This window comes from Paramisgurnus dabryanus, chromosome 2, assembly GCF_030506205.2.
Source record: "Paramisgurnus dabryanus chromosome 2, PD_genome_1.1, whole genome shotgun sequence".
Classification (NCBI taxonomy): domain Eukaryota; kingdom Metazoa; phylum Chordata; class Actinopteri; order Cypriniformes; family Cobitidae; genus Paramisgurnus; species Paramisgurnus dabryanus.
The window spans coordinates 42,175,133-42,195,377 of NC_133338.1; the positions used below are offsets into that span (position 1 = coordinate 42,175,133).

The 20,245-nt window shown below is 37.0% G+C and overlaps 2 protein-coding genes and 1 long non-coding RNA gene across 3 annotated transcripts; 2 read left to right on the forward strand and 1 right to left on the reverse strand.

Moving 5' to 3' along the window:
- Positions 1-2,083: 2,083 nt before the first annotated feature.
- On the reverse strand, positions 2,084-8,217 carry got2b (glutamic-oxaloacetic transaminase 2b, mitochondrial). Its single transcript, XM_065289096.2, has 10 exons — positions 8,077-8,217; positions 6,601-6,757; positions 5,624-5,752; positions 5,453-5,512; positions 5,154-5,315; positions 4,914-5,018; positions 4,656-4,806; positions 2,856-3,021; positions 2,610-2,760; positions 2,084-2,495 (listed from the first exon to the last, which is right to left on the reverse strand). The coding sequence occupies exons 1-10, from the start codon at positions 8,157-8,159 to the stop codon at positions 2,373-2,375; spliced, it is 1,287 nt and encodes a 428-aa protein (XP_065145168.1). The 5' UTR covers positions 8,160-8,217; the 3' UTR covers positions 2,084-2,372.
- Positions 8,218-9,897: 1,680 nt separating this feature from the next.
- On the forward strand, positions 9,898-12,421 carry bmp15 (bone morphogenetic protein 15). The gene is made up of 2 exons (XM_065289573.2): positions 9,898-10,339; positions 10,869-12,421. The coding sequence occupies exons 1-2, from the start codon at positions 9,994-9,996 to the stop codon at positions 11,678-11,680; spliced, it is 1,158 nt and encodes a 385-aa protein (XP_065145645.2). The 5' UTR covers positions 9,898-9,993; the 3' UTR covers positions 11,681-12,421.
- Positions 12,422-16,382: 3,961 nt separating this feature from the next.
- LOC135778659 (uncharacterized) lies at positions 16,383-19,763 on the forward strand. The gene is made up of 4 exons (XR_010544604.2): positions 16,383-16,657; positions 17,577-17,654; positions 18,515-18,592; positions 19,026-19,763. It is a non-coding gene; the product is annotated as an uncharacterized lncRNA (long non-coding RNA).
- The last annotated feature ends 482 nt before the right edge of the window (positions 19,764-20,245 follow it).

A 20,245-nucleotide genomic window follows, 5' to 3' on the forward strand; every position in this document is an offset into this window, starting at 1 on the left:
AAAAAAGGTTTAAACAATGATGAGTTAAATTGAAATTTAATTCGACACAAAACCACTGAAATCAAAAGACATCTTTTACATTTTAGACAAATTGTTTAAAAAAAAATCAAGAGAATAGCCAAATTAATTTCATATGGATCTACCATAGACTGTAAAAAAGTGGATTTACCCATGTCGCGGGAAGAGCGCGTTAACTTATTAATGCTTTCTACTCAGCCGTTGACAGGACAGACATGGTGATCAAATGCCACAGTGTTAAGACCATTTAAACAAATACCATATGAAACAAAAGTGGAACGGGACTAACGTACTAATTTGGTAGATACAGTTTATTTTATTGTTAAAAATACAAACAATGAGAAGACAGATGTAACATGTACTGTTACGTGAGACTTGTATTATGAAAAAGCGCGGAGACCTGGAAGTTGTGAGCACAGAGCAAGGAGTATGTTGTTACTCTTCGTCTGGTTTGTTTAGAGTTATTATTTAAAATGTTAACATACTAATGTAATAGTTAAATGGCAAAATTGAGGCTTTTAATATGCTTAAAGTTTTTGCCGTCGACCATGTTTGGAGACCACTGATTTAACTAAGATATATAGTATTGAAACACTGAGATTCAGTGAGGTACATAAACGCCCAAACTATGATTTTATAGGCTTATTATACAATTCACGTGGCACAGTACCTGAACATATTAAAGGGGACATATAATGAAAATCTGACTTCAATGTTTAAGTGTTATAATTATATATAATTATAATTGGGTCCCAAGTGCTTCTATCAATCTAGAAAATGTTTAAAAATCAACCCAGTAACTTAGTTTTGGTGAACCATTCTCTGCAAGCATGTGAAAAATATTTTATTTAAATTAGGCTCCCCTTTTGTGATGTCAGAACTCAGAAGGGGATCATTTTGTAATAATACCACCCCTTAATCTAAAAAAAACCCACACCTCTTAATCTGCACTATCCAACCACGGCAATGCCATTTAGTGCAAATATTGGCTCATTTGCATTTTAAAGGACACAAAATCGTCACATTTTGATCACATCTACAAGGTGTCAATTTTAACATGCTATAATTAATTGTCTATATGGTATTTTGAGCTAAAACTTCACAAATAGTGGAGGACACCAAGTATTTATTTTACATCTCAAAAACGTCTTGCGAAATGTGTTTTTTTATTCCCATTATGCATTTTTTAGAAAGGCACTTGTATGATTTAGCCCTAAGAGAGCTCAGTTTAGTTGTAGCGTAACTAAATCTAATGGTTTTATCAGCACATACACTTTCACCGCAATTTCACATATAACACCCTGATAACCTTGCATCCAATCCAATGTAAATTGCTTTGGATTAAAGAGAATGCAAAATACTTCAAGCAGCAATCTTTAGACTTTCTACAGCTTTAGTGGATAGGACAGTGAAGATGAAATAGGATAAAGTGTGTGGGAGACAGAAGAACATAAAGGATTTACTGTACCCGTTACTGGAAAAAAAGTAATCAGCATACATTTTGACACGTGTGTGAGGTTTCTCTCTTATAGAACACAGAGGGAACAGTGGCACTGGCTAACAGTAGGCCCACCATTCTCAAGGGCAATCCAAGGTAAGCTGTTTTGAAGAAAAGTGACTACCAAATGTGTTTTCTAGAGAAACAAGGTTGTACCAATGTCTATGTAGATTGTTATTCACCCATAATCAGGATGAAACGGGAACGCTGCAACAAGAGTATAAGATAAAGGTATCATACTTCAAAAACCTACATTTGACAGAATTGGTACTGCATGTAATCTGGATTACAAAATGTTTGTACATTTTATGCCTTACACTTTATATTTTTAGAAAAATGAGCAGCCAGATAACAAGAAATCATACTATTAGCATTCTTTAACAATTCGAACCTTGAACAGCATATCAATGGAAGATTTTAAAATAATACTGGGATCATCTTCAGTTATTAAATAGAATTTTGTTCTGTCCCATTATGTTTCATCTAATTTCATACCGTGTAATCAAATTAGATTTATTTATCAGTTTAGATAGTATATTTTATAGAATGAATGAATAATACATCAAATGGTAACAATACATTTTATTGTCGTTCGATTTACTTCACTCGCACAATAAATACATTTCATACAGAATTTTAACAGGATGAAAATGTTGTGCTGATTAGTCACAGAATCACAAGATGACTTAGAATCATAAGCCATCAAGCATCCCGATCCCCTTTTGGATTCATGTTGACCTTGTAGAAACAGCCATATGAAGTAAAGCTCAACAGAGAAATAGTGGAGCAGACTAACAGAAACAGAACATGATGTAACAGATGTAGATCAATCTCCTGTCTCTCAGCATACTTTGGTCTACTTAGTGACCTGGTGAATGGCATGTGCAAGATATCCCACATTTCCAGAGGTCACACCTGCAACGCTGATACGGCCGTCCTTAGTCATGTAAATGGAGAACTCCTTTGTCAGACGTTCAACCTGAAACATAATTGTACACCTGTCAGAGCTTGCAAAATTCTGCAGTTAGATAATACAAAATGTATGCATGATTTTAGTTAGTATATACAAAGTTTAACAATGCATGAGATTTACCTGCTCAGGTTTCAGCCCAGTGAAGCAGAACATGCCAATTTGATCAGTTACATGCTGCCAGTTTTGAGTAGATCCCTCCTTTTTTAGGTTAGCCACCAGCATTTCTCTCATCTTAATGATACGGTCTGCCATGCCCTTCACCTCATCCAGCCTACAGAAATACAACCGGATAAACATATAAAATGTAATTAAAAAGGGCTTTCAATAGGCATGAAACCCAATGAGAGAGAGTGGAAAAGTTGTCACCATGTAGAGCGCAGCTCTGGTGTGTTAAGGATCGTGGAGGCGATGCGAGCTCCATTCATTGGTGGGTTGGAGTAAATGGGGCGAATAAGAATCTTAAGCTGAGACTCCACCCTCTTTGCTTCCTCTGCATCAGCACAAACAACAGTGAACCCCCCAACACGCTCACCTACAACACAAACATTGTGGGGTTATAATTCTGTATGAAGGTTTGACTGTTGCGCCTCTTCAGCATACGATACAGTTCTCAAATTTTAACAATATCCATTCATTCATTTTCCAAAATGGCTTGTCCTCTGTAGGGTTACAGGAATGTTGGATCTTAAAGGGATAGTTCACCCAAAATTGAAAATTCTGGTTGTTCCAAATCTGTATCATTTCTTTGTTCTGCTGAACACTAAGGAAGATATCAAGCATGACGGAGGAGCACCATTGAATTCATAGTAGGAAAGAGAAATACTATGGAAGTCAATGGTGCCCCAAAACTCATTGGTTACAAACATTGCTCAAAACAACTTGAGGGTGAGTAAATAAGGACAGTTTTAATTGTTTTTCATCCTTGACTTATTTTCTGCAGACAATGCATATTATTTCCTAAATGGTCAGAACACTCTGTGTTCTCAAAGGACATATAATATAATGACCTCTGGCATGCATTTAAGGAACATGCTGTGCTTAAAACCATTGACTGGTTAAGTGTTAAAACTTCAAATCAGAGGATCCAAAATAATGTGAAAGTCATAATGACACAAATGTGCATGTGAAGACAACATAGCTGCCATCTCATCCATGACAAAGAGAGTCCCTTGTGTTTATTGTAACTGGTATTAAACTGCCGACAATAATGCACAGATTTTGTCATGTCTACATTAATGTTAAACTATGTGAATGGCGCCGCCGGGGTGTCTGTCTACACTTGCAAAATGCAAGTAATTTGTTTGCTGTCAAGTGAGAGAGAGATACTAATGCTGCTGGGTACACACCAAAAGATAATCTGGCTGATTTTGGGCCAATATCACCCCTTCCGACAATCCTAGCTATGTCTCGATTATCTTAATGGTTCTACAGATTATCTTATCAGATTTTCCCTTGGTGTGAGGTGTGTTAAGAGTGTCCAAACCTGATTGGAAGAACGTTGGAGCAGCCCTGATCGCGATTCGTAAATATTAAACATGTTTAATCCTGATGTGTGGGGGGAACCCAGAGGACAAACGTGCGCACGCTCTTGAGATTATCACGTGAAACGCAACAATATCCAATCACAAAGTGAAGTTGATGTGGACAGCAGAGATGGACCATGTTTCTGCGGTCTCTACGACGTCACCCAAACCCTTTTCTTTCTCCCTTGAATTTTCTATGAAAATCATTCCAAACACTATCATTGAATTTTTTTCCTGCATATCGTCCGCCATGCATATTCTGAATTCTCGCAACATTTTGCGAGATTTCCTGTGTTCACAGTCGAGACTCTGAAAATCTGTTCTTGTGTGCTGTCTTTGACACATCATGGCACACCACACACACACTATAGGAGCAACTGGTTAAATCTAGGATTTTTTTATCCTCATGTTTGTGGTCTATCACATTTTGAAAATCTTATAAGATGTAAAAAATCTTTTGCCGTGTACCCAGCATAAGATATGCGCTGCGCAAATATTTTTTTTGTGGCAGATAATGATGACACTGTGTCGGGCCGCCACAAATAAATCAATGTATGGGAAGCACTAATTATGTCTTGAAGACTTTCTGTATAGGTATGAAGTAAATAGTTAGTAGTGTAAATATGGCACGCTGCATACTCACCATAGAGACCCATGTTCTTAGCAAAAGACTGAGACAGGACAATGTTGTGGCCCTGCTCAATGAAGTATCTTACAGCCCAGGCATCACGATCAATATCTCCACTGGCAAAGCCCTGATAGGCCATGTCAAAAAACACCAGAAGTTTCCGCTTCTACAAAGAGAGTGACAGTCAAGCACAAAAGCTTGTGACTAAACACATGTAAATTACTTATATACTTATTACCAAGGAAGCAGATCACATAAAACAGACAAAGGCACCTTGATGACAGCCGAGAGCTCTTTCCATTGCTCTGATCGGGGGTCAACACCAGTGGGATTATGAGCACAAGCATGGAGCATAATTACACTGTGCTCTGGAATTTTCTGTAGGTTATGAAAAGACATTCATTCAGTGTATATTTATGTTGTACAAGTACCCAATTCAGGTCTTGTTATGAAGGACTCTTTATAGACTCATATGAGTTTATAGGGAACAGCATGTGTGTGATGCTGACTCACTGAGATGTCATCAAGAGCCCCGGCAAAGTCAAATCCACAGGTAGAAGGATCATAGTAACGGTAAGCTTTCAGCTGCATGCCAGCATCACGGAAAATAGGAGTGTGATTTCCCCAGGATGGCTTCGGCAAATACACATCTCTTCCCGCTAAGTGAAACCGTGACTAACAAACATAAAAATAGAAAAGGCCACACATTATAAAACATTCACCGCAATACAGCAAAACATAAAAATAATATACAGATGAAAACAAAGTTATTTGGCTATAGAATGGTGTCACTTCTCTGGACAGAAACTCACCAGGAAGTTGGCTCCAACTCTTAGAGAACCAGTGCCTGAGATTGTCTGGACAGTGATACTCTAAAAGGAAAAGTTTACATAAAAAATGTCATAAATAAACAACAATAACAAAAAGACACAACATCTCAAGTAAACAGCAATAACATGCTCTCGACACAGAGACATGCTCACCCTCTTGCTTTTAAGAACCTCAGTGTCAGGCCCCAGTGCCAGTTCAGCACAAGCCTTATTAAACTCTGCCAGACCCCCAATCCCCAGATATTCTTTATCCAGCATCTTGGAGGCAATCAGAGCCTCTGCCTAAAATAAAAATACATTTTAAACAGTTACACAGTTGTTAATTCTCAACAATTATATAGCTGAGGTTCTTTAATGTAAATGTTTTACAGGATGCCTCTCAAATCACTGTCAGAGTGACTTTGCAGAAATGAAGAAAAATCAGAAGCACATGTTAACATGTATACACACATACACACCCCACCCACTCTTTTCACCAATACTGTTAAAGCAGACTGTCCACCCTACAGGCACAAACATCCTTACCTTAAAATCTACTGGCTACACCCACCGGAAACAAAATTTATAGATAAATCATGTTTCTACATATCAAACAGCACTTCTGTGCACATTATTTTTACAAACGGCATGTTATATTTGAAAACCAAAGAATATAGACCAGTGGTTCTCAAACTTTTTGGCATGTGCCCCCCTTGTTTAGGGTGCATCCCTTCACAGGCCCCCCACAGAAAATGTATGACATAAAACAATCTCAAACTAAGTCAAACAAATCATATTAAAATACACAATGTTTTGATTTTAGTTAGTAGCCTAATTTTTAATTACAGAGGTTTAATTATGATAATTTTTATTCTGTAATTTTTTTAATATCATAAAAATGGCTCCCCTGGCACATCTCAAAGTCCCCCAGTTTGAGAACCACTACACTATACAATATATTTGTCTACATGGTTCTGCATCATTTTATAAAGAAACATTTCAATGCACAGATATCTATACTAGGAGTACATAAATTATGTAGCTGTTTTAGTATATACCGTAACATCCTTTGAGGCAAAAGTCTTCTGCTCACAATTCACACAAATTCCCTAAATTTTCAGACAAGTGGTGGAACAGACAGTGTTACATACTTTACGGACACAGTTGAGAACATAAGGCTTGCCATTGTCATCCCTGTATGCCCCCACACCCAGGTTCATTTTTTGGGGGTTTGTGTCCCGTTTGAAGGCCTCTGTCACTCCCAGGATGGGATCAGGTGGTCCCATTTGCACTTCACTCCACCATGAACTAAAAAGAGCATAACGCACTGTTAGAGATAGTCACAAAGAGATAAAGTTCAGATAAAGCTCATGTGCCCAAATCACAAACCAGACTACATTTACTTCCTACTGCATACAGGCACATGAATCAAATAAGAATAATTAACTGACTAGTTGCCAACACTAAAAATCATACTACTGTAAGTCTTTAATACCAACAAAATGTTATGTTGTACGTGAATGCTTAGAAAAGTATGCATTGGAGGCCAAGCATAGCCCTGCAGAGCCAAATGTCATGCCCGGAGTCAAGTTGCAAACTCCTATTGCATCAATGTGTTTCAGTATGTATATAATACTTCAACCTGGTATCTAACATTACCAGTTCTTTGTGCATTCATTTTACAATAGTTCAAATTATCACTGAGTACTGTCCACTTTGAATATGTATTTAATATGTAGGCTTTGTGCTCTTATAGTCTTTTTGTGTAACTAATGCGATTATTTAAACAGTTGTTTGTGGGATTTAAGTGCTTTCTGTGAAACTTTTAAATAAAGAATTGCAATAATAAGGACCATTGAATTTTCAGTGCATCTTCGGCTCTGCTTTGCCCTCCAAACCCGACGAAAAAGGACAGACTACCATGATTTCTTGACAGAGAAATCCGGAAGTACTCCCAGCCAATCAAAAGCTTTACTCTGCATTGTTTTAACCAATGGTCACGCTGGAAACCTAAAAGTACGGTCACCAAACGAGATCAAAAAGATTGATGTACGCCATGGCGCTCAGAGACAGAAATGCTTGTAATCAAATTCAGTTACATTAAGTCTTAATTCGTATTTATAAGGTAGAGCGTACACGTGACAGAAAGATGTACCATGTATGATTCGAGACAAATGCAAAATATTAAAAAGCTGTTGAATTTTAAGCCTAAAGCCAGACGCAAGGTCAGAGTGATGCTAAATGATTCCTAATGATTGAGATTCTGTACCAGATTACATTTTAAGTCCACATATTCTCTGCAATTATTCCCTACAGAAATTCACATCCACATGGCCTTATTTTAAAATGCGGTTTATTATTTAACAGCACGACTCTAATGTGAACGTTACATGATCTTGAGCTTAAACCTGATGGCGTGAAATTTAAGATAACTCGTTTTCTATTATGCGTTTTCAACAGAATAAGATCTAGAAAAAAAAGATTCGCGAATTAAACGTACCCTTCAAAGCAAAAAAAATAATTAAAAAAACGTTACTCAAAGCTATTCTGTCTGTACAAACGAGTTCAAAATAAAAAATTGTTGTCTGCAACAACATAAAAAGACAGATTACAGTATGTTTCATTACCTTGCTCGAATGGGCAGAGCACCCAAGGACGGTGTAAAACTCCCAACAGAGGATATAAACTTGGTTGTCTTAAGGAGAGCCATTGCTGCTGCTGCTGCTGTCGGCTGAAGCGCAGAGTGGGGATGTACACGCGGTTGTCAGTGCGCGTTCACGAAAAGCAGCACGGGTTGACAGCGCCATCTAGAGACAAGCAAAGAAACGACCCTGTTAAAAACATTTTCAATTTTTAATGTTTTTTATGATTTTCAGATTAGTGGTCATAATCAAAAAATGTCAGTGACAGTTTGTAAATTGAAATGCTTGATATGAGGCTAAGGTATTCTACAGTAGTACAATACAAAATGATTAACTGAAAATTAGGAACTCAAAAAACAATAAAATATATATATATATATATATATAAATATATTTGGACATGTGATATGTATGCAAGCATGTCTTTTCGCGTGCATGTTCTTATTCCTAACGCTTTTGCATGAAAAAAAAACATCGTTTTAGGATTTATATTAGTTTTAATAAAAAATGTAATGGTCTCTGTGGGTCTCTGCTGGTTATGTGTTGGATGGTATATGTCTGGTGGGAACCAATTAAACGCCATTAAATATTACTAGAATAGGTCCAAAACCTACTAAATAAATGAATTTTGTAATGGTTTCAATAGTTAACAGCTAATTGTTCTTATTACTGTTTTTAAGTGCGTAAGAGTTACGTTTTATATTCTTTTTATTGTTGCATTTATGCTTACGTTCATTGCATGGTCATTGTGTTAAAGGTTATGCTGCGTTCCAGGCAGGTTTTTGAGCCCGTGAATTACGACTTAAAAACCACGACTCACGACTCTATGCGTTCCAGGCAGCCTGTAACCCGTGTTTTTACATCCTTCTACCTGTGAAAGTGCACTGGAACGGCAGTCAAACCCGTGGCTTCCCACCCGTGAACTCGTACTAGATCGGTGTACTCCCAGTTCAGAGTCGTGAGCCGTGGTTTTGAAGTCGTGATTTACGGGTTACAGGTTGCCTGTAACGCAGCATTAGTCTTGGAGTTATATGTGCTTGCACTGCAACAAAAAGACGCAGAAGAGAAAGTACAAAAAAACTTTATTAATTATAAATATTTACTAAATGTCTTAATAGCAACATATATTAAATAGTCACATTAATAACATTAGATGCCAGAAATAAAAAATAATTAAACCGAATGTACAGAAATGTCAGCTTTTTAATCATTGCATGTTTCCATCATTACATTTACAATTACAAAATTATATATTTTTTGTTTTTCGTTTGTTCCAAAGTAAGTTATCTATATAAAAGTCATTTATAAAATATAAAGAATTATGTATATGGTATTTTCCTAAGAATATAAAATAACTGCATTCTTTATATTTTAAATCATCATTCTAAAAATAAAAATCACATCAAATACACAGATAAACCAAATTTTATTTTTATTAGATATTGAAACATAACATACAACATTAAAATATTTAATAAAATATCCAAAAATTCATCATATTTAAGAAATTGGGTTTACATTACACGAATCAATTTAAATAAAATAAATTAAAAATAAAAATATAATAAAAAATATAAAAAGAGAGACAACATTTACAAGTTAAATTTTAAATTACCTTCAATTCTTTGGAAAATCAATCATAAAAACCTTCTAACGGGGATTAGAATGGTTTCTTTTACTTTTATGAATATGACGAAATAAAATCATAAGATTCATCATAAAATTGACAGATAGATAAAACTGACGTGTGATAGGTAATTGGGCGTGACGTCACGCCATTAAACGCGCACTAGAAAAGTTGTCATTGTCATGTGATGTTTAGGTTGAATTTCTCCCGCTGATTGTCTCAGACGATGGTAGCCTTCCAGGTGACACTCGACTCGTCTGTACGAGGGGCTGAACATGAAGGCTACCAGTAGTCATAACTGTCTCAGACTTTATATATTATCGTGTTTGTTTATGCTGCACGCCACTACGCGCGTGGTCGGAAATATGGCCTCTCCGTCACATTTTGGCGTTACATCAACGCACGTTCGCCGCAATCGACACCCTAAACAGAGGAACCAGTATTATGAACGTTTCGTAGAAAGCCAAACGCAAGACGATGGCATGCGCCTCATGTTAAACTTATACAAGATAGCCGCTGGTCCAGACGGAAAACCAAAGCAGCACAAGTTTTTTGGGTCCAATACTGTAAGGTTGCTTCAAGCTTCCGCAACTGAGAAGCACTTTCTCCCAACGTCAAGTGGTAAAGCACCCTCTTTCTTTCTTGTTTCATACTTATAGCATACAACACTCACAAGAAAGCCATATCTAGAGTGCACTTTGTTTCATTCTGTATAAAGCAACACAAATTGTAATGGTTTCCATTATAAATGCTATTGTGAGCCATCAGCTGTTTGCCATTTAAACCAGTACAAAATTACATGGTGTTCTGGGCCTTATTCCAGTGGGACTTATTGGCATCTCTGTTGGTTTCCCTTAGCCAAATTGCATTCCTTGAATTGAGCCCAACAGATCACCAGTAGAGACCATTATATTTCTATTTAACCAGTACAATTCCCACTATAACCATTAAATCCATTAGAATTTCTGTGATGGTATCTGTTGTTTATTTCAGTAAGAATGTTAGAATAGAAATCATTTTGCTAACATTTAGCCTTTTAGGAGATTCATTTATTGAAACAATTTGCTGATGTGTATTTTTAAAGAATTTGAACATTGTCTAAATGTTTGCTTTATTGTCTCTCTCCTCTATGTAACACATACTGGACTAGACTTTCAATATACCTACAATGTGAAGTATGAACTGACAAACCTCTCACTGAGCAAACTGGTTAAGGCGTCTTTTATGCACCTGAGGTCACCAGTGTCATCCAATTTTCCATTTATCTGTGAGGCTAGGGTCACCCCATCACAAAATCTTTCTGAGGGCGATCACATCACTATGGGTCCACGAAGCCTATGGACTGAATCTGACGTTACAAACCATGTGTCCCAGACAAAGGGTGACCATGTTTTCCTCTTTGCCCATTATCGATGCACCAAAACAGATCGTAAGGGGTATATCGAAAGAAAACGTTTACCGCCACAAAATCATCTTAGAGCTCCCGTTCTGCTACTTTTCTTGGACGAGAACAAGCAACCCATGGAGTGGGCCAAGTATTTCACACCCCTTTCCCGCCCCAGCACAAGGACCCGCCGTTCCAGGGAGCCTGGCAGCATTGTTTCTGACATCCCCAACTACAAGCAAGGGCCTAACAGTGTGGCCAAAAACCAATGTAAGCTGCACTCCTACCGTGTGGCCTTCAAAGACCTCGGATGGGACCACTGGATCATTGCTCCCCACAAGTACAATCCACGTTACTGTATGGGAGACTGCCCTCGAATTCTTCATTACGGCTATAATTCACCCAACCATGCAATCATGCAGACGTTCATCAGCGATCTTGGTGTTGCAGATATTCCACTACCCTCCTGCGTTCCCTACAAATATAAACCTATCAGCGTGCTGATGATGGAGAGGAATGGAAACATAGTTTATAAAGAATATGAGGACATGATTGCTGACTCCTGCACCTGTAGGTGACTTTGAACACGGGTCAGAATAGGAAAAGAACTGAATCGTGCTATGGCAATGTGAATTTGTAACAGCACAATTGGAGGATTAAAATTAATGGCAAGGTATGCAGCGCTATGTCAGTTTGCCTGTTTTCTTTGCATAACTACCAAAATTCTGAAAGTGAGGTGTCTGTGACTCACTTGAATTCTGGAGAATCATCTTAAGTCTCACTCTCAGTACCTGACATTTTGGGGATATAGGTATGAATAAGTTGTTATGATTGTAAGTGTTATATTAATAATAATTAGAGTAAGTGTATATTGAGGTTTTGGGCCGGTTAAATTAATGCGCTACAATAATGTATGTTTCTTTTCCTTTTACTGAATTTGTCTGTGTATGTTTTTGGCTTGTGTGTGTGTTTTCTGTCTACATCTAAGTGTACATAATGTATTTATGAAGAGGTATGAAAGTTGAAATATGAAAATTTTTGCACTTTATTAAAAGGCACTGTATGTTTAAAAAATGAAAAAGTAAAAAAAGAATAAGGAAGGAGGGAGGGGAAAACGGTAGAGTTCTGATCTGTTGACTGAAGGTTAAGTCTTAAAGTTTGGATTGTTTGGATCTCGCCCATCTGAACTGAGGTCCTGTGGGATGTTTATAGAAGAGGAACTTTCTTAAGACTCATTTTGTAGAAAAAAATATGTCCATGCACATGAAATACATTTTAATGTCATTGTGAAAAAAGAGGAAATAAAGTATTTTGGTAAAAAAGCAAGCAAAATTAGAAATGTTTTTTTGTGTGGTCATTTGTCCTAAAATGTTAAAAAGTTAATACTCAACCATAGTTTGTTGGCTTCTTTGTTTTGTGTGTGTGTGTGCTCTTTTGATGTTTTTGTTTTTTTAGAGCAGCCTTGTGTAAAATTTGGTTGAGATTTTATTCAGAACTTTGTGCAAGCTTTCACCATTAGATGCATGTTCAAAGCATGTTGCATACAAAATGACATTGGATTTGACACTCGGAAACAAAAATGTCCATAAGAACTAGGGTGTCATAGCAATATAAGCAATAGAAGCATATCAAGGTATTTTCCACTCTCTAGCCATTAAATCGATATTACAGTATATTGCTGTGTGAGAAACATTTTGGAATCACATTGTAGTAAACCTTAGTTAAAGTACCACTGTGTGGATAGGTGGACTCATCTTGTTACAAATATTATGCATATTGTCACTGTCAGACTGAAACCTTGTGTCTTCAAAACTGTGCTCCTTTTTTTATGAAATGGAACAATAATTCAACACACAAACACATATGCAGAATATAAGTGATGCTTTTACAAAGTTGAAAAAATAGAATTCATGAATATGTAACCGGATCAATGGTATTGTAAAATCCATTAACTGTACCGGTAATCCTTTTCAGGCCTGTATATCGCCCACCCCTAGCACACCAAATGCTTTGTTGTGTTCTGCTTTATGCTAAGTTAAACTGAATTTCTAATGTATTTATCATGTAAAAACAACTGTTAGTTGTCCACTATGTATGGTGACCATACAGTTCTTTCCCTGTTCATGGCCTAAAAATGACTTTAAAGTCTGCAATATATAAACACTTGAGATCAGATGCAAAAGCCGCCAAACGCTACCTCCGTCAAAAATTAGATAATGATATGAACCGAATCCTTTTGGTAGGTATTATATGTTCATCTAATACACATTTGCTTCAAATTTGATTTATTCCAACCTCAGGCCATTCAGAAATATCCCTTTGTTGGCAGAATCAGCTAAATGCCACATCGATGTTAGTGCACAAAAGATTAATTAGATGAACGACGGCACGCAAAACAACCGTGGATCACATTCAAGCTTTTGTCACTTGTAAGTACTTGGACCTGAATACAACCCGTATGTGGCAGTAGCATGGATCGCATGTGGTTCAGTTTCTTCATTTTTACATTCTGACTTTTCTGACCTGCAATGTTTCTAGTTGGATCTTTAGTGATTTTGCAACAGTTTACTGTCTTGTCCAAAGAAGTGGATTTTTTTCAGAAGTGGAGCTTTTTGCCAGTTTTGCAGTGAAAGTCAGTCAATGCCTATGAAAAGACTAAAGAGACATTTCAGTTACTGACTAATAACTTTTATTGCCATTAAAGTTAAATCTAATCAAAAATAAACCTAAACATAAGAGCCAGATATAAAAAAGCTAATTTACAAGAAAACATGTCAGACGCACAATTTCTCACTCATAATTCCTTCTTGGCATAGTCAACATTGGAAGTGGATCAAAAAAGTTAATCAAAGAACAGGTATTATGTAAAAAATTAAGACAAGGTTTTAATCCACTTCAAACGTTGACTAGTTACCAACAGTCTACCTAGTTTATAATTTAGTAAGAAAAAACATACTGATGTGATCGATCCTCGACATCACAAATGACGTAAGAGACAGTTTTTGCACATATCTTTATATCTGAGACTGGGTCAAGTGCAGGTAGACTCTGTTCTACTAAAGAAGTTGAGACTAGATATATCTGTTAAAGCCCTTTTCTCCTCTTTGGCAACAGATAAGGATTTCATTTCCCAGAGGGATGGTGTACTTTGGCTGTAATCTCTTGATTGAGTGCCAAAACTGACAAACACGCTAAATGGGGCCAGCAATTGCTACCCATGACCCTGGACCACTAAGGAAAAGCCCTTAATAAATTGTCACCACTTGCTTTATACAGAGAGAATAATATCAAATAAAATAATTTAATAATATTAAATAAAAAGGCAAGTGTTTGCATGTTTTTTCTAATGAAGTTAAACTACTAAACTGTTTTTACGTATGGGTCCTGGTGGAAGGAATTTGTTATCTTTTTTTAAATGATAAAATGTTCCAGGATTGCTCCATAATCTATTTTTTCTGTTGTTTTGTAAAAAGAAAAAAAACCTCATCGTTAAATCTATGTAAACAGATTTTTGTCCCTCACACGGCTGATTTTCCATTGGTGACAAATAGTTGCAAAAGCAAATATTCAAATGGGACGAATGCCTGTGTAGTTGATATTGATAAAGCGCTGTTTCCCGGACAGGGTATGGATTAATTCAGAACTTGGCCTAAGTTATATTATGACATTAAGGTAGTTTTTACAAAAACAATACTGGCGGGCATCTTGTGACAAAAAAATGGCACTGATATATTTTAAGATATGTCAGTGCAAGATGTTTTTAAATTAAGGCAGCTCAAACACGCATTTTAGTCTGGGACTAGAATAAGCCCTGTCTGGGATACCAGCCCATAAAGTTCCAGTGAAAGAAATGTTCCTGTCTTAAACACTGGAAACATACACTCTAAAAACTATAACACTCTAAAAGGCTATATAGCATCAAAAGTGGTTCTTTGCTCGTAATCATAGAAGAACCATTTTTAGTGCCATATAGCACCGTTGAAGCACCAGTGTAGCACCTGTGTAGAACCTGTGCTTTATGGCCCCTATATGGTTCAACACAGGTGCTTCACAGGTGCTATATGGCCAGGGCTCCAGACTAACTTTTTTTTACTAGGATCACAGTGGCCCCCAACTGAAAATTTTAGGGGCGCAACCAAAACATTTAGGGGCACACATTGTAAATCAACATGCTAACCAAATAATCACATTTCTACAAATTTCCACTGTATTACTAATAAATACTTTGATGATAGATGCAGAAAGTACAATGTTCTGTTTTAAATTCAGTGTCACATCACAAAAAAAAGGTCAAATTTACTGGTCGCACATGTGTGACTGGATGTAAAATTCAGTGGCACAATCTCAAATTTTGGTGGCAAAATGCCCCCATTTGGTGGCAGTTAGGAGCCCTGTATATGGCACTAAAAAATGTTCTTCTATGATTACGAGCAAAGAACCAATTTTGGTGCTATATAGCACTGTTTGTTTTCATAGTGATGGTCGTTGACACTGTTCGCCACATTTAATGATGTTTATCTTTATAAAAAGAGCCACCTACACTGCATTCAACCATTTTGTCTATACATTTTCAAAGAGTAAGATTATATTTGTCTCAAATATAACTCATTAAAATGCTTTACAGCTGTGGCCAATGAAATGTCAAAGCATATGACACGTGCAGTGTTGGGGAAAGTTACTTTTAAAAGTAATGCATTACAATATTAAGTTACTCCCCCAAAAATTGCGTTACTTAGTTACTTTTCCAAAGTAATGCTTACATTACTTTTAAGTTACTTTTGCATTACTTTTTCTTACTTGGCGGAGGCTTGATCTCTTTCAGGCCTTACAGGTGTTTCCATCAGGCCTGCCATCTCCGTTTCTGACTCAAACTGTTCCCGCTCAGGCACACATAGTGCATAATTCTATGTTAATATTTTCAGTTTAATTCAGTACATTATTTTATTTTTATATTAAATTACTAATTAAACTGAAAAGTAACTTGCATTACTTTTTTAAAAGTAACTAAAATATTAATGTGTATATTTATAAAGTAATGCGTTACTTTACTCGTTACCCCCAACAGTGGACATGTCGTTTGTCCTTATTATGGGATGCAAATATGCATATGTAGTGTAATGAACTAAATATTTGTTCCACTTGACAGAGACTCCTAACCTATAGATTCATGTGATCAATTTTGCCACATGAAGAAAGTTGCTTAATCTTGATAAGCTTAGCCTTGAGCCCTTCATTACTAATACAGTGGGCACACTCTAAAAACTCCTGGGTTATTTCTTCAACCCATATTCTGGGTTATTTGTGTTGGGTTAAAATTATGGGTTATTTTTTCAGAGAGTAACCATTTTCTGGGTTATAGGGCTAATATTTTGACCCAATTCCTGGGTTGTTTGGGTTTCTGGGTTATTTTTCAAAGGTTAACCCATGTTCTGGGTTAACGCCCCGCCCCCCGCTGTTCTGGAATTTTCTCACAACAGTCGATTGAAATAACTGACACCGGAGTTCGCGGCGAGCTCGATCCGTTTTGGCCTGGGCTTCTTCGTTGTGTATTCAAGGTAAGCAAGTATTTTAAGTGTCAATGTAACGTAAACTTTCTGTGTCCATGTCCCCGTTGCTTATCTCATTGTTATAATACCGGTAAAAATACGATAAGTACAGGGCAGCTATGACTTCGTGCGACGTTAAGGGGGTTAGGGGAACACCGGACGGGGAACACCGGACGAGAAGCGCCGCGCCGTATATAAGACCACTCGAGGTATCCCGCACTTTCTCAGATTATGGCCAGCAATATTGTTATGTTTAAGGACATTATGGAATTAAGATATATCAGCACTATGTTATGATTGTACTGTATAATTAAATACAATCGTTGCTGAGTCTGCAGTCTGAACACTTTACCTCAGAGCGTCCGTAAACTGAATGAATTTAGGATATCACCTGAAAATCCAATATCAACCAATTTTCATGAAAGTAGCTCATTTCTGTAAATGAATGTAAAATTTAATGTACATTACAGCACATGGTGAAGTCTGTATATACATTAACGACGAATTTGAGACAAATAAGTGTAAATTTAAAACTATGTACTTGGCGCTCGGCGCCGCAGACAGACGCAAAATGGCGCCGCCGGTACACACACATACTGTACCCTGTCTCTTCGTTCCCTAGCTCCCGAGGTCGTGAATCAGTTTATCATGTACACAGGTTCGGGCACTGGTAAGGACTTTAGCTCAATTGACATTGGGACACTGTTCACTTATTATCCTGTGATGTGGCTGCTTAAGCGTGTTGTGATCACTCACAGCTGTTACTCATCAACAACCGGCAAAACCAACCGTTGCGTTGCTTTGAGTTATGTTTACCAGCTGCACCATGCTTATAATATTATACAGTGCTCTACTGGCTGAAGTAGTGAGATTTAAAGAAGCAGGTCAAGTCTTCAAATTGTTGCTAACCTCTATATGTTTTCTCCAGGTCTTTTTAAATGGACAGCTTTGTCACTGATAAGTTAACTGAGTGGTGGCTGTTTGAGCTGACAGAGACATTTTTGAGGTGAGCTTTTTACTCTTATTGCCCTCATATCATCTCTCTATACCTAAACATTTTAAACATTTTTCTTTAAAGGAAAACTACACCGTTTTTCAATATTTTACTATGTTTTTACATCAACTTAGACAAAATAATACATCCCTGTCTTTTTAATGCGTGCAGTACATCGTGTACAGCATGTCGTGAATGTGTTAGCATTTAGTCTAGCCCCATTCATTCCTTAGGATCCAAACAGGAATGAATTTAGAAGCAACAAAACACTTCCATGTTTTCCCTATTTAAAGACTGTTACATGAGTATTTACACGAGTATGGTGGCACAAAATAAGAGGTGACGATATTTTAAGCGGATTAAAAAATGAGAACTATATTGTATGGCAGAAGAGCACTTAGTTTGCAGCACTTTGACCTCTGGTGCAGTAACATCACTCCTGTGAACTCTCTCATCTTTTTCAAAATCAGTGTGATGAGTGATGATGTTACTGCACCAGAGGTCAAAGTGCTGCAAACTAAGTGATCTTCCGCCATACAATATAGTTCTCATTTTTATCAGCTTAAAAAATTATTTAGTGCCACTAGATTTACTGGTGTAACTACTCATGTAACAGTCTTTAAATAGGGAACACATGGAAGTGCTTGGTGGCTTCTAAATTCACCCCTGTTTGGATCCTAAGGAATGAATGGGGCTAGACTAAATGCATTAATAACGCGCTGTACAAAGATGAACTGCATGCATAGAAAAAAAGGATGTATTATTTCGTCTAAGTTAAGGTAAGAACATAGTAAAATATTGAAATACTTTTTATTTAATAGGGCTTAAAGGGATAGTTCACCCAAAAATGAAAATTCTGTCATCATTTACAGGCCATCTACAGGGTTGAGAAGAAGACTATCCAGCATTCCACTGAAGAGTCCCTGACAGCGTTCATACACCAAATGTCTGTAAGTACAATGGACCAGTTTCTCAGCACTACTCTGAGAGAGAATATTCTTAATTCTATAACTATACTGTTCATGTGAAAGAAGGCTATACAAGGGACATGTTTCATGTGGAAGCTAAAGGGTGAATCCTGGTTTAAAAAACAACTTCAAGGTTCCTCGCAGTTGTATTTCAGTTTTGGGCGATGCCATCTAGGGTAGCAATCTGACTAAAAAGTTAAGTTAAAGATGTTAAGTGTTATTACTCAGTGGTTCTCAACCCACATTTTCTTGTACCCACTCAAAATGAAGACACCAATTAAGAACCACAGCTCATTTGGCTTCCTTGTACAGTTAGTATCAGCATTATAACACAAACTGGTAGTCTATTATCTTGCTTACAATTTACGTTCTACACAATATTCACTTTATATCTTTCTGTCTCTGTCTGTTTTAGGTTGGAACAAATATGGTGGAATACAGTGGCGGCTCGTGACTGCTCATCAGAGGATGCGCTAATTCAAAATAAGTGTTCAGATTGTCACGTGTGTGGTTCCCTTTTCCAAAATATGTGTCCTGCGTGTCGAGAGATCCTGTGTGCATCACGTGTTTTGTCAAAATAAGTGCCTGCTGCACACGCATCAAAACCGTTTATGATAAAAGAGACGCTCATGTTTCTAAAATACACGCCAGACACTTCCTTAACAGTAAACTCTTACTACGCATGAGATTATGCGAGTATCTGGCAAACGTGAGCATCCGTTTTATCATAAACCCTTTAAACGCGTCTGCAGCAGGAACTTATTTTGACATGACACGTGATGCACACAGGATCTCTCGATGGGCAGAACACATATTTTAAAATTACAAACCACACACATGACAAGCTACATACATGTTGTGACGAACTTTGCATCGAGCATCCTCGAATAAAGAAGTCACCGGCCAGCACTGGTGGAATACCTTCAGCAATCCCAGCCGTTCCCCTCTGGGAGATCTCAAGCTGCACACAACCAATGTTTGAAGACTTAAAGCCTCAAGTTCAATCCAATTATTGAATGTTGTCAAATGTTTGAGAGTTGTTTATTATTCTATTTTTCCTTTCTAATGTTATTACAGTGTGACCTAAAATAAATAGGTCCATGTGTGCATTTTTATATAGAATTTAATTGAATCCAATAAAAATTTAAAACTGCTTGAAGTGGTAAGTGTCTGAATTTTTCTTTTCTGAAATAAGGCATAGTTACACAATTTAGGTTATCTTTGACCTTTGGTTAAAAAGGATCTACTAATTTCTGGGTTTTTCCACCCAGATATTCGGGTTGTTCTTTTGACCCAGAAGTTGGGTTATATTAACTACAATTTTGGGTTATTTTAACCCAGAAGTTGGGTCAGGTATTTAACCCAGAAGTTGGGTCAAAAAGAATAACCCATTTTTCTGGGTTGAAATAACCCAGAAATTAGTTGGTCCCTTTTTAACCCAGGAGTTGGGTCAAAAATAACCCATTATGGGTTGTTTTTGACCCAGGAGTTTTTAGTGTGCATGCTAAAAATGTTTAACACAAGGCCACCGGCTTATGAAATAGTACATCGTATCATTTATGTGAACTGAAATCCCGTGAGGATAAGTAATATCATATCCAGTAAACAACATGAGTCAGTTTGAAACCTTTGTGA